At 52.5% G+C, this 14589-nt stretch overlaps 1 protein-coding gene across 8 annotated transcripts in view; it reads right to left on the bottom strand.

Annotated features, from left to right (window-relative positions):
• Positions 1-14589, bottom strand: part of CRACDL (CRACD like) — a 129755-nt gene that overhangs the window by 7999 nt on the left and 107167 nt on the right. For all 8 annotated transcript variants that reach the window (XM_070379979.1, XM_070379982.1, XM_070379978.1 and 5 more), the window contains one exon: positions 8929-10486. In XM_070379979.1, the coding sequence (XP_070236080.1) occupies positions 8929-10486 (1558 nt within the window). The remainder of the gene's footprint in view (positions 1-8928; positions 10487-14589) is intronic.

Below are 14589 nucleotides of genomic sequence, written 5' to 3'. Positions count from 1 at the left end.
GATAAAGAGCCAACTATAACAGTTTGGGGTGGGGCTTCCCTGGTGTCTCAGATGGTAAAGAACCTGCCTGCAATGCAGGAAACCCGGGTTCAATTACCAGGGTTGGGAAGATCCCCTGGAGTAGGCAATGGCTACCATTCCAGTGTTCTTGCCTGGAGAATTCCATGGAGAGAGGAGCCTGGTGGGCTACAGTCCATGGGGTTGCAAAGAGTCGGACACAACTAAGTGACTAACAATAACCCACTCACTCTCTCATATAACTCTTTTAAGGCTCTGTGACTCGTAGGTAAAGTTTGTGAAAAAGCATTTTTAGAGAAAAGTCAACATGTGAACCACATCTGAATCTGGAAGTGCAGGGCTGGGCATCTGGTCACCCAAGGGCGTGTGAACTGGAGGCTCCAAGGGTCAGATGCTTGGCCAGGCTCTTTGCTTGAGTTCAGGGCCTGAGCCAAGGCTTCAGCATGTGAGGGCTGGCAGACCTTGTACCAACATCCAGCCCGACTCCCACACCTCATGGTGGTGACCTGGGAGCCAGCAACAGGCTCCAGGGCACAGACCTGTGATGGAGGAACCTGGATTGCAAGCTCATTTGCTCAACCACCACTGTCTGTCTCTAAGCAGAAGATAACGACCAGAGTCTTCTGAGCACAGAGACAACCAATCTCCCTGTCCTGCCAGGTGATGGAGCCAGTACCTCATATGGATATGAGGATAGAAAGACACTGTAATTTGAGAATAATTTTGAGGGCTTCCCTGGTGGCTCAGTGGTAAAGAGCCCACCTGCCAATGCAGGAGACATGGGTTTGAGCCCTGACCAGGGAAGATACCACATGCTTCAGAGCAACTAAGGCTGAGCACCACAACTACCAGGCCTGTGCTCCAGAGCACGGGAGTGGAAACTGCTGCAGCCCGTGCTCCGCAGTAAGAAGACGCTTCAGTGAGAAGTCTGCACACTGCAGCTAGATGGTGACCCCCGCCTCTCTGCAACTAAAGTCCGTGCGCAGCAATGAAGATCCAGCACAGCCAAAATAAAATAAATAATCTTTAAAAAGCTGGGGCAGGAGAATCCCCTTCCCGCACCCTCCCGCACAGCCGAGAGGAGGTTTCGGCACATCCCTGGGAAGCGTGACTGTACAGTATGAAGCCACATCACGGTCTGCAGTTAAAACGCTCTTGCTGCCCTGTGAGTTACGACTAACCGCATTTCACAAAGGAGGAAGCTAAGACACAGCAGTTGACAAACTCATTTGCTCAGAATCTCACAGCCCCTGTGGGATGGACCCCAGAATCAAACCTCCAAACCCAGGCTCTTCAGTGTCCCCACCCAGTGCCTGCCTGGCAAACTTCCCTGCCTCATCCCTGCCCCTGGTCACACAAACAGGACGGAGGGCCACCCGCTGCAGGTCAGGAGCACTCCCCACCCATCCCAGCCCTGGCACAGATGTCCTACAGAAGTGAAGCCGTTGATGTTCTCAGGGAGCTGCTGGCAGGGGTGGGGCTGGAGGAGACGTCTGAGGGAGGGAAGGGGTGGCAGATGAGCTTGGGGAGGCAGAAATGTTGACTTTGGCCAGAATCTAAACTGCCTTAAATGCCTTACACGGGAGTGTGAATTTTATTCTAAATATAATGGGGAGGCATCCAGAGGATTTAAAAAATTTGTTTTAATTGGAGGAACACTGCTTCACAATGTTGTGCTGGTTTCTGCCTCACAACGCACAGCAGCCACGTGTATACATGTATCACCTCCCCTTTGAGCCTCTCTCCCGCCACCCTCGAGGTCATCACAGAGCACCAAGCTGGGCTCCCTGTGTGACACAGCAGCTTCTCCCTAGCGACACCCTGAGAAAACCGTAGTTCAAAAAGACACACGTACCCCAGTGTTCACAGCAGCACTATCTACAACAGCCAGGACACAGAAGCAACCTAGATGTCCACTGACATTCACAAGTTTTAAAGAGCAAAGTTCCAGGGTTAGACCCATGACTTGGGAAGAGAGAGTGAGGACAGAGTTGGAGGGAGAGGGCGCTGCAGGGGTCAGGTTAAAGGTGCGGAGAGCTGGCCTGAGGGCAGGCGAGGGATCACAGCAGCACTATCTACAACAGCCAGGACACAGAAGCAACCTAGATGTCCACTGACATTCACAAGTTTTAAAGAGCAAAGTTCCAGGGTTAGACCCATGACTTGGGAAGAGAGAGTGAGGACAGAGTTGGAGGGAGAGGGCGCTGCAGGGGTCAGGTTAAAGGTGCGGAGAGCTGGCCTGAGGGCAGGCGAGGGAGGACAAAGACCTGCACGTTAGCATGACCAGGACGCGTGGACCAAGGTGTAAAACATGACTGATCTTCATCCATCAGATGGAAGACAAGAAACTAAAATAGCCTGACAACTCCTAGTGCAGATGAGAGGCAGAGAAACAATCTCATCTCTGCTCTGAGAAGTGTAAACTTGAGCAGCCTTCATGAGGGTCATCTGAAGTTGGCTATTAAATTAAAACTTTCTAGCTCTGTGAGCCAGAAAATCTGCTTTTAAGAATCTATCCTGTGGTTTCCCTGGTGGTCCAGTGGCTGAGAATCCGCCTGCCAAGGCAGGGGACATGGGCTTGATCTCTGGTCCGGGAAGATCCCGCAGGCCACAGAGCAACCAAGCCTGGGAGTACAGCTACTGAGCCCACTTGCTGCAGTTACTGAAGCCCATGCACCTAGGGCCTGTGCTCTGCAACGAGAGAAGCTGCTGCAATGAGAAGCCCGCACACCGCAACTAGAGAGTAGCCCCTGCTCTCACAATTAGACAAAAGCCCGAGCGGCAATGAAGACCCAGCACAGCCAAAAATAGATAAATCTTAAAAAAAGAAATCCATCCTAGAGATATAATTCCCCAGTGGTTATGACTCTAAATTTTCACTTCTGAGGGCCCGGTTTTGACCCCTGGTCAGGAAACTAAGATCCCACAAGTCTCACGGCATGGCCAAAAAACAACAACAACAAAAAACTGTCTAGCCTAACTTAGAGAAATGATTGTGTGAACACACAGAACTAAAACGAACTAGGATGGTTACTGCAGCAGTATTAGCAAAAGGAAAAAAAAAAAAAAAAAACCCCTCTCAACAATCGGAATGCCCTTCTGCAGTGGAATGGCTAAACAATATATGGTATATGTACTCTGGTGGCTCAGATGGTAAAGAATCAGCCTGCGGTGTAGGAGACCCTGGTTCGATCCCTGGGTCAAGAAGATCCCCTGGAGAAGGGAATGGCAACCCATTCCAGTGTTCTTGCCTAGAGAATTCCATGGGCAGAGGAGCCTGGTTGGCTACAGTCCATGGGGTTGCAAAGAGTTAGACACAACTGAGCGACTAGACATATACATACACACACACACACACACACACACACGTTGCCCTTAAAAAGAATGAGGACAAGTGGCCCACTCTGATCAGAGAAGATGCCCACTCCTTATTGTGGACTGAAAATGTCTAATTGCAAGCTAAAATGGATAGCATTTTTATGATAAAAAAAAAAAAAAACCAGATTGCTGGGGACTTCGCTGGCAGGCCAGGGGTTGAAATTCTGTGCTTCCACTGCAGGGAGCGCAGGTTCAATTCCTGATTGGGGAGCTAAGATCCTGCATGCCCATTGGTGTGGCCCCCAAAATAAATAAAAACTCAAAAAAAAAAAAACAAAAACCTGCTGCACCTACCTGTCAACACTGATGTAACTCTGACCACAGCCGGCATGAGAAACAGCAGGGATGACTCTATTAGTGGCGGTGCGTTCTGCATGTGTATGTGTGTGTGGGAGGGGCTCAGGGAGGTTCAGAGGTGAGTGGAGAGGAGGCTGATACATCTTTTTCTGTCATTTAAAAGGTTATTTTAAAATGTACATACAGTGAAACTCATTTTTCTGCCATAGAGTTCTGTGAGTTTGAATATAGACTTAAGATTCCTGTGACAGCCACCACAAATGGGCCACAGAACAATGTCAACATCCCCCAAAATTCTCTCCCTTTGTAGTCAGTTATTCAGTCACTCAGTGGTGCCCGACTCTTTGTGACTCCACAGACTGCAGCATGCCAGGCTTTCCTGTCTTCCGCCGTCTCCCATTCCTGCCTAGAGAATCCCATGGACAGAGGAGCCTGGAAGGCTGCAGTCCATGGGGTGACAAAGTCAGACACGACTGAAGCAATTGATCACGCACGCATGTCCACTGAGTCAGAGACGCCATCCAACCATCTCATCCTCCGTCTCCCCCTTCTCCTCCTGCCCTCAATCTTTCCCAGCACCGGGGTTTTTTCCAGGGAGTTGGCTCTTCGCTCAGGGGCCCAAAGTACTGGAGCTTCAGCGTGGCGAGAGCAGGCGAGCGGCAGGACACCGGCACCACACCTGCTGAGGGGTCCGGCGTCCCTCCTGGCTCTGCTGAGGGGGAGTCACCACACTGGGCAGCAGGTGGGGATAAGCAGATGCACACGGTCTGAGGAGCCCAGAGGAGGCAGGGGAGCTGAGGCCCAGAGTGTGGACCATGCTTACTTGCCAGGAAGGGACCATGGGGGGAAGGAGAAGGACAAAAAGAAGGGTAGGTGTGAATGAAGTTGGTTTTCTTTAAGAACAAAAGACATGAATATATTTTTAGGACACCAAAAAAAAAAAAAAACCCACCAAACTCCTTGTATTCTACTTAAACGAGCTTGAATACACTGAAATAACTGCCATTAGAGAAGGTGACAACCTCTTTGAGCTCATTTCCTTCAGAAAATGTCTCTGACATCCAAAGACAAGAGGGACATCTACCTACACTCACCACCTGCTGCCTCCCTGGGCACTAAGTTCCTGGACGGCAAGGCTGCCATGCTCTTCCTGACTGCCTTTCGGGGTCAGAACAGCACGTGTGTGAGGCAGGAGTATGTGAATGCTGAAAGACCAGATGCATGAAGGAGTGAGCCTGGCTCCAGGGCCTGCTGTGCCACTGTCACCAGCCTGGAAGGAGTCAGTTTGGACTGGAGGTGGAGACCAGTTAACCAACGAGGCCCCTGGTGAGAACAGCAGTGTCCAGCTACTCTCCAAAATACCCAGCAAGTGCCCACCACTACATGGAAGATAAGTCACACACACACGACTAGAAGGCAGGCCAACAGGAATAACGTCCAGAGAATGAGCTGAAAAGTGATGACTTTTTTCTGTGTCTTCAATATTTCACCATTTTCCCTGCGCTAATTCTAATCCTGTGAGCAGAAGAGTCCTTCCAGCCTGGTGATTTAGACCGTGGGACAGATTGGTCCTGGCCAGCTCAGTCAGCAGAGCATGGGATTCTTAATCCCAGGGTTGTGGGTTCTAGCCCCATGGTGGGTGGTTGCTCCTCAATATTTGGGCTTCCCTGTTGGCTCAGACAATAAAGAATCTGCCTGCAAGGCAAGAGACCCAGGTTTAATCCCTGGGTTGAGAAGATCCCCTGGAGAAGGGAATGGCCATCGACCTGTCTTCTTGCCTGGAGAGTTCTGTGGGCAGGGGAGCCTGGTGGGCTACTGTCCATGGGACGGCAGAGTTGGACACAGCCGAGTGACCACCACGTTCACAGACTGGTCCAGCAGAGGCGTGGGAGCTGTCCTGCACACACGAGCAGGGATCCTAACCCAGGGCCATTCACTGGCTACGGCAGGGAGGTGAGCAGCTTCACCAGTCTCCTGCATGCTAATGAGCACGAACGTGCTGGGCTCACAGAGAACACCCCAAGGGGCCCCATAAGACTCAGCCCAGGCGACAAGCTGGGCTCCTGTTCATTGCCACCACCACCATATTCTCCCTGAATACCACATCCTAGGGTTTCTTCATCTTGAGAGCAGACAGACAGGGTGTGAGGAGAGGGAGGGAAGGAGCTGGAGTCCCCGAGGCAGAACAGGTTCCACCTGGGGCCCCTCCATCACCCTCAGGGGGACAGGGGAGGTAGCAGCCCACCTGGGGGCTCTGGATAAAATGCTGTCATAATGAGATAATGAACAGCAACAATTAGGCCTTTCTAGAAAACTGGGTAATATGTTATTACAACTTTTTATTATCTTTATGTTTTAAGTGAATTTAATTGCCTTTAGCTGCTGTAATCTGGGGGCAAGGCCGGTAGCAGAAGTTATAATAACGTATTGAACCACGAGCAGACCCAGTGTCTGGGGAAGGAGTGGAGACCACTCCACTTAATGGGTTCCAGGAGCCAGAGTTCTGAGACTCTGCTCTGGCCTGTGGGAGGCAGCCCCCAGACTCCACAGTCCCAGGTGGGACGAGAGCAGCCCCACCCTCTGTTGGCTCTCATGCCTCAAGTCTGGAGAAGGGAATAGCAACCCACTCCAGTATTCTTGCCTGGAGAATCCCATGGACAGAGGAGCCTGGTGGGCTACAGTCCACGGGGTCGCAGAGAGTTGGACGCGACTCAGTGACTAAACCCTAACCGAGAGGGTCAGTTCCCAAAAGAACATGAGAATTATCTCCTCTCTTTGCACTGATATGAAAATCACTCCCTGTGCCCCCTGTAGTGACCGGGATTCTTCCCTTCCAGAATTCACCTGAGTCAGTTATTTCTATGGCTTAGAGAATGCTAACAAAGTTAGACAGATGAGACAATTCTCTTCCACTATTTAAGCAAAGAAATGAGTAAGTATGATAGCGTATTTTATGTGCTGTGCTAAGTTGCTTCAGTTGTGTTCAGTTGTGCTTCAACCCAGGGATGGAACCCGCGTCTCTTACGTCTCCTGCGGTGGCGGGTGGGTTCTTTACCACTGCTGCTGCTGCTGCTAAGTCGCTTCCGTCGTGTCCGACTCTGTGCGACCCATAGACGGCAGCCCACCAGACTCCCCTGTCCCCGGGGTTCTCAAGGCAAGAGCACTGGAGTGGGCTGCCATTCCCTTCTCCAGTGCACGAAAGTGAAAAGTGAAAGTGAAGTCACTCAGTCGTGCCCACTAGTGCCACCTTAATCAAAAGAAAAAACAGATGATTTTTTCTATGGTCTCTAACTACAGACCATTCCAGCCAACTGCTCTTGACAATGAACAAGGCCTAACCCTCCCAGCTTAGGCTGAGGAAGTTATAAATTATCAATGTGTCAAGCATCGCCCGCTGAAGTTTCTTTTCCAGCTCTGACCACGAAGCTGAGTATCCTGCGTTTAAGTTCCATTCATTTGGCAAGCCCGTGACAGAAGACATCTTCAATTCTAGGCCACGAAGGTGGATGGTGCTGATGTCAGGGTTTTATCTGCAGCCCCCTCCTCCATGGCTAGTTCAGTGGCTTTTTGAATCACTCTATAATAGCTTCAATAATCTGGAAATTTGCAGAGTGGATCACCAGTTACAGTTTGAACCTCCCCCAAAGCTCCCTATTATTCTAATGCAACAGCAGCAATGCAAATTATAGCCAAGGGGTCTGAATCAGCAAAGTTACCTGTGGTGGCTCTTTCGGAGATGTTTTTCTGAAAACTTCACCCTGGAAACACCTGCATCTTTGGGTGTCGCCTTAGGAATTTAAAGCCCCTGATTATCTTTATTTTTTAATTTTCTGATTTTTTTAAAAAAATTTATTTTAATTGGCAAATAATTGCTTTACCACATTGTGTTGGTTTCTGCCATATAACAGGGTGAATCAGCCCTAAGTATACACATGAGCCCTCCCTCTTGAACCTCCCTCCCACCCCTCTCCCCACCAATCCAGGCGGTCAGGGAACACCAGGCAGCGCTCCAGGTGTTTCAGAGCAACTTCCCACACTTCACGCACGGTGATGTCTGTGTTTCAGGGCCACTCTCTGTTCTTCCCACCCTCTCCTTCCCCCACTGTGTCCACACAGAGCCCTTTATACAAGGCACTTTTACTAATATCTTAGGAGAAAGATCACAGCATCTCTGAACCTGTCTTGTGTGTGCCCTTCTCTCTTTTAGGGTGTGGGATCCTGAAGAACTGGCTTCTATTTCAGCTGTTGCACAATGAGTCCTAAAGGAGCACTAGACTTACAGCACCCACTTGAAATATCCTGAAAGTTGTGCTGTTTTACAAAATCTACCATGGAAAAATTTCTCCTGGGGGCCCCACATCACACACACACACACACACACAACTTGCATGCCTAGTTCCATTTTTGGCACACCAAGTGCCATTAATAAAAGAAATCAGCCATGAGAGAGTCTTTAGCTCTGCTGAATATATCTGTTTCCAACAGATTTCATGAGACACTATAAATAGTGATGCATGTCAAAGACACAGAAAGGTCATCTATTTTGTGTCTTATTTTAAAAGGCAGTTGCTTTAGAAGTTTCTTACTTTCTACCCCAACCTTAACACCATCTCCCTTTGGGGACAGTTCACACCCAACCTGCTGAGGAACTCACAGACTCCAAAAGAGGTGATGCTTTCTGTGTGAGGCTGGGCCCTGGGAACCTGACTGTAAAATACGAGGAGCTTCTTCCTTGGGAGGAAAGGTCAGAATGATGCTAAGTGACAGCAGAGCCAGATGCTTCATTTATTAAAAGAACCAGCTCAGGCCCCAGGAGGACCTCCATCCAGAGAACACACATGTCCCGGAGTCTGGGCCTTTGGAGGAAGAAGCATGTGAGTGGTCCACTGAAGACCCCACCTCCTCCCGGAATGTTTCTACATTTTCCTGACTTCTCTGAACAGGGCACATGGGATCTTAGTTCACCAACCAGGGATGGAACTGGTGCCTTCTGCCCTGGAGGCAAGGAGTATTAACCAGTGACTGCCAGGGAAGTCCTCTCCATTCCTAACTCTTGATCAAATATGTTAGTGCTATCAACAGAAATTTTTATTTTTCTTCCAGTTCTCCGGCAGCAAGGTTTCCACCGAATGCATTTACATACCTTAGGGATGCCCAGAGAGACGGTCCAGCTGACCGGATCTCCCCCTGTCCTCTGCACACACCCTCCCCAGGCCGCTCCACCTGGTCTCTTACCAACTGCCCTGTGCGGTGACCTCCTCTCAGCCCGGCTCTCCTTCCGGGGGTCCATGGGCAGCCCCACCTTCTCAGGGTCCCCAGAGCTGGTGTCAGGGGGCGCGGGCAGCTGCGGGAGAGTGAGGGTCTGTAGCAAGGGCTTCCTGGGCAGGGGCGGCTTGGAGCTGAGCTGCTCCGTGGGCCGGGTCTTGGCCTTCCCCGGCTCACTGGGGGGCCTGGCGCCTCGGGTGGAGGGGCCGCTCCCCGGAGGCCCCTTCTCGTCCCTGGACAGCAAGCTCAGCCCTCCTCTCTCCAGCCTGACCTCCGCGCTGTACCTCTTGATGGCCTTCCCTTCCGAGCAGGGAGCTTCTCTGTGTTTGAAGGACAGAGACGTGGAGCGGAGCTTGACGGGGAACGGGCCTCCTTCCACGCCTGCCGCCCGCTCCTGGGCAGCCGGGTCGGCCGTGTCCGGAGAGCCGCGCTCGGCCGGAGCAGGCGGCTTCCGAGGGCCAGGCTTGGGGCCCTGGGGCTCAGGGGCCAGCGGGAGGTCGTCGAGGGCGGCCTCGCTTTTCCAGGCCGGGGCGCTCCGGAGAAGCGGCAGTCGGACGGCCGGGCCACGGGGCTCCAGCAGGCGGCCTCCCGCGCGCGGCCACTCCCGGCCAGACGACACCGAGAACTTCTTGGCGGCCCCGCGCGCCTCGCAGCCTCCGTGCTCTGTCTTGCGCTCCGGGTCCCCCGAGGGGGCCCCCGCCCGCTCGGCCTTTGGGGGCCCCGGGGGGGCGGCCCCCTGCTCCGGGGATCGGGGCGCAGGCGCCTGGGGAGGCGCCTCGGAGGCGGGTGGCGAGGGGGCCTTGTGCTTCAAGCAGCTCTTGGGGGGCGGCGGGCTGGGGGCCGCGGCCGGACTTTCCTGCCCTGCACCCTCTGGCGTCGGCAAGTCCAGCGTGGGCAGTGGCTCCTTCTGGCCCGCCTTGTCTGTTCCGTCTGGACCAGGGGGGGTCCCCGGGGTGGCGGCGGGGCCTGGCTCGGGAGGGGTCGTGTCCCCCTCGGGGACGCAGGGAGACAGTCGACCCTCGACGTTGTCTCCCGACGCAGAAACCGCCTCATCCGCTGTGTCCTCGCCGGGGGGACACGCGCTTTCCGAGGACAGGTCCTCTCTCTGGTTCTCACTGTCGGGATTAGGGTGGGCGCAGCCTTCTGGGCGAGATGGGGACTCCGAGTGGGGAGTTCGGCCTGACAGGGGCTCTGTGACCTCCATGACCTCCAGGGTGGCCTCCAGCGTGCCCTCCGGGGTGCCCTCCGGGGTGGCCGGGCGGCTGGAGGGGTTCTCCCCTGGGGGGCTCTCCTCCTCCATGCTGGCAGTGAGCGCCGGACAGTGCTGCAGGCGCGCCCGCCGCACACGGGGCCCTGCGGGTGGCAACACGGGGGCCGGCCCCTCTGGCTCAGAGCCTCTGTCCTGACCTGCCTCCTGCTGCCCAGAGCTGGGCTGCTCCTCTGTGCTGACCTGGAGTGGTGGTTTCTCATCGACTTCCTCCTCCTCTGGGGTGCAGGTCAGATCACTCAGGGATTCCGACTGTGCTCTCTGAAAGTAAAGGGGCAATGGACAGCAGCATTAGGACGAATATTAGGAAGCCTATGGCCTCCCCATAGGGCTTCCCAGGTGGCCCAGTAGTAAAGAACCCAGCTGCCAATGCAGGAGACACGGGTTCCATTCCTGGGTCTGGAAGATACCCTGGAGAAGGGAATGGCAACCCACTCCGGCATTCTTGCCTCGGAAATCCCACATGGAGTTGCAAAGAGTCGGACAGGACTAAGCGACTAACATTTTCACTTTCTTTTCATGTCCTCTTTGCACTTGGAGAACTGGAAGCTCAAAGAGGTCCCCGGCTCCGCCAAGACTGAGCTAATAGGTGGCTGAGGGGCAAAGCTGTTCCCTCTGACCCCCATGCTGCCCCAGAGCCCGTGTCCCATGTCAATGTCCTCCCTCTCCAGGGCTGTACACTCACAGTGAAGGCAGGCTGGTTTGCCTAAAAGCCAGTTCATATCATGTCCAACACAGTCAATAGCAAACCATCTCTGACAGGACAAAGCCCAGACTTTTCAGCTAAATTAGAAGTCTTATATTCTTCCGTTTTAAATTATTTCTCCCACTCCCTACTCAGGTCAAGCCAAGCCCCTGCCACTGTTATGTGCCAGATTCTGGATCTGAGTGACTGGTCGGCTGGCTGCTCCCTGCTCACCTCCAGGGCTCCCCCAGGACCTCCAGAGCTATCTCCAATTTCACTCCTGAAGAAAGCCTTGCCTGGTGTGGTGTGACAATCAGACATAGCCTTGGGGCTTCCCTGGTGGCTCAGACAGCAAAGAATCCGCCAGCAATGCAGGAGAACTGATTTCAATCCCTGGGTCAGGAAGATCCCCTGGAGAAGGGAATGACTAGTATTCCAGTATTCCAGTATTCCTGCCTGGAATATCCCACAGACAGAGGAGCCTGGCAGGCTACAGTCATGGGGTCACAAAGAGTCAGACACAACTGAGAGACTATTTTTCTTCCGAAAGGTCTCTGGAATCTACAGTTAGTCCACTTCCTCCCTGCTATCCACAAAGTCAATTCCTGCTCTTTTAGGAAGGAAAGGCGATCAAGGTAATCAGGATCATTCAAAAGCAAATGTGAAAATGACCAAAAGGCTGAGAGCATTGACGCTGGTGTTTTCAACAAGACTTTAGACTTAAGACTTTTCAAGCATCACCCTGGCTGCTGCACACATGCAGTGACCTCCTTCTTTTTAGGAAAGACCCAGGGGTCTGTCTACAATAGGTTTTGTTGTTATTTTAACACTTTCCAGCTGGCATCTGCTTGCTAATACCAGATAACCGGGATGTTTGTGACGACACCAAAGCTAGCCATGCCATGATGCACAACCCTATTCCTCTGGTTTTGAAAAGAGGAATATGTGAAATTCCCAGAAGAATTTTCAAAGGTTTCAGGTTCTTAAGATGTTATTGGGGTGTCTCAGGTGGTGCTAGTGATAAAGAACCCACCTGCCAACGCAGGAGACATGAGAGACGTGGGTTCAATCCCTGGGTTGGGAAGGTCCCCTGGAGGAGGGCACGGCAACCCATCCCAGTATTCTTGCCTGGAGAATCCCCATGGACAGAGGAGCCTGGAGGGCTATAGTCCATAGCGTTGCAAAGAGTCGGCCACAACTGAAGCGACTTAGCAAGCATGCAAGGTTTTACTGGTCTTATGTTACTAAGGGAAATCCTTCATGTGGAAATCCTTTAGGATATGGGTCATGTTTTAAAATGACTGGAACTCAGGCTAAGTCCACATAAAGTTGAGGAGCAGGCCTGGCTTGGGTACATCCAGCTTGAGCCACTGGCAGCTCCAAGGGGGTTACAGTGGGGGACCAGGAAGGAGGAAGCTGGCATGGACCCAACAGTGACACCTCTGTGCAATCCAGAATATACAGACACCTCCAAAAAACCTCTGCTCCTGACCCAGAAAGCGGGCAAGATGTGCAGAAGGCAGAGTTTAAATTGAGGAATGACCGAGTTTACACAGACTGCCTAAATCAGTCTGTGTAAATCAGTCTGAAATCTTCTTATTCTAAAAGATGGGGTTCAAGACCTAAGTCAAGTTCAAAAGTAAAGAAAGAGGAAGAGCTCTGCCCAGGGGACAGTAAGAGAGGATGATGCATTTCCACCCGGAGTACGAGCTGGGCTTCCTGCTGCCAAGTCCTGGCCAGGCAGTGGCTGGCCACACACACACCCTTCCAGGGCAAAAGACATCCCCATGGGAAGGAAGCTCAGACCTGGGCCAGAGGGATCTGGCTCTGCCCTTGTCCTGTGGCCGCACTCAGCATGCGGGAAGGCAGATTGGAGTCACTGGGTCTTGCAAGTCCCAGTGGCACTGAGCCTTTAACTGGAGAGACACTGCACACAGAAACATTTGCCCAAACACCTAGGCCCCCCCCCCCAGTTTGCAGGGGAGACAGGACAGGACATTAGCCTGAGGGTAACATGGCCTCCTTTCTGCAGCGTTATTTCTCTCAGAATTCAATCCTGCTGGCGTCAGTTTAAAAAGCACCTTCCACAATTAAAGAATGTGAAAATCCTACATTACTTCATGTAAACATTTAGATGAGGAACAAAACTTACTGTATGACTTGGGGCAAATTATAACATCTCTGAGCTCATCACTATTCCTTTTATTTAAAGTCTAGATGGTTGGAACAGGGATTTCCCCAGATGTGGGTGTTAACCATGATTCTGAAGCAGTGACTGGGAGGGAAAATCCTACATTGATGTTTCTCCTTTCCAGGTTGATTAGATGTAGTATTGATTGACGGAGAAGGCAACGGCACCCCACTCCAGTACTCTTGCCTGGAGAATCCCAGGGACAGAGGAGCCTGGTGGGCTGCCATCTATGGGGTTGCACAGAGTCAGACACGACTGAAGTGACTTAGCAGTAGCAGCAGCAGTCTGTAAACCAATTATATCAAGTCTAGAATTTTGGTTCTGGAACATAAATTATAAACCACTTCCATAATATAATAAGCAAGAGACAGGGAGAAAAAAAAAGGAAAGTGCCTTCCACATGCCCAGAGGAAAAGCCACTCTCTCCAGGGCGTCCCTGAAATCTGAGAAAGCCTACCCATTGCCTCCAGCTGAAGTGTCCAGCTTGCCCTGGTACCTTATCAACACCTCATGGTCTTGTCTTGAGGGAAGGAGGAGGGGATGTCCGTCTCTGAGTATCCCTTCCTTAGCCCTGTCATTCTGGGTGGCCAGGCTGGCCCCACACCCTGCTTCTCAGCTCCTCTGGGGAGGGGGTGTGGCAGCGGTGAGCGGGACACTTGTCCTGTGAACCTGATGCACTGCACGAGTGCGCTCTCAGCTCCCACGGGGACCAGCTGATGCCCGCCCTGGGCAGCATGTCCTTACAGGGCACCACCCCTCTGCCTCTAGGTGGATCCTTGCCCCAGGCAGTGTCCATTCTAGTTGCTCAGCTTCTTCCCGGTCGTTCACTCACACACGTTTGATCATTCATTCAGGCACTCCACTAACATCCACGGGGATGGCATCTCTGTGACTAGTGTTCTCTGGGGCTAGAAGCACAGTCTTCTCACAGAAAGTGACAAAGTGCTAGTCGCTCAGTCATGCCTGACTCTTTGTGACCCCGTGGACTGAAGCCTGCCAGGCTCCTCTGTCCATGGCATTCATGAGTCATGCATGTCATGGCATTCAGAGTTGTCCATGGCATTCTCCAGGCAAGAATACTAGAGTGGGTTGCCATTTCCTTCTCTAGGGGATCTCCCTGACCCAGGGATTGAATCCAGGTCTTCTGCATTGCAGGCAGATTCTTTACCGTCTCAACCACCAGCGAAACCCAAGTGCCTCCATTTACAAAGGTCACATCTGTGTGTGGGCAGTGCCATGGAGAAAGTGCCCACAGTGATGGGTGGTGGGCTGCTTTCCACAGGATGCTCAGGGGGAGCTTCATAGGGAGGACCTAGGAGCCCATCCTCCCAAGGGCTGAACAGGGGGTTTCCCAAGCAGGGGATACAACAGCAGGTCCTAAGGCCTGGGATGGGAGACAGCCTGGTGAGCTCCAAAAGAAGAAAGGAAGTCAAAACATGTTCGGTGAGAACAGGAGGAGGTAAGCAGGCAGGGCCTGGTTGTGCCAGG

Source organism: Bos mutus, chromosome 11 (assembly GCF_027580195.1).
Source record: "Bos mutus isolate GX-2022 chromosome 11, NWIPB_WYAK_1.1, whole genome shotgun sequence".
NCBI lineage: Eukaryota > Metazoa > Chordata > Mammalia > Artiodactyla > Bovidae > Bos > Bos mutus.
The sequence above is the reverse complement of the archived record's forward strand: the minus strand, read 5'-3'. Positions and strand labels throughout refer to the sequence as shown.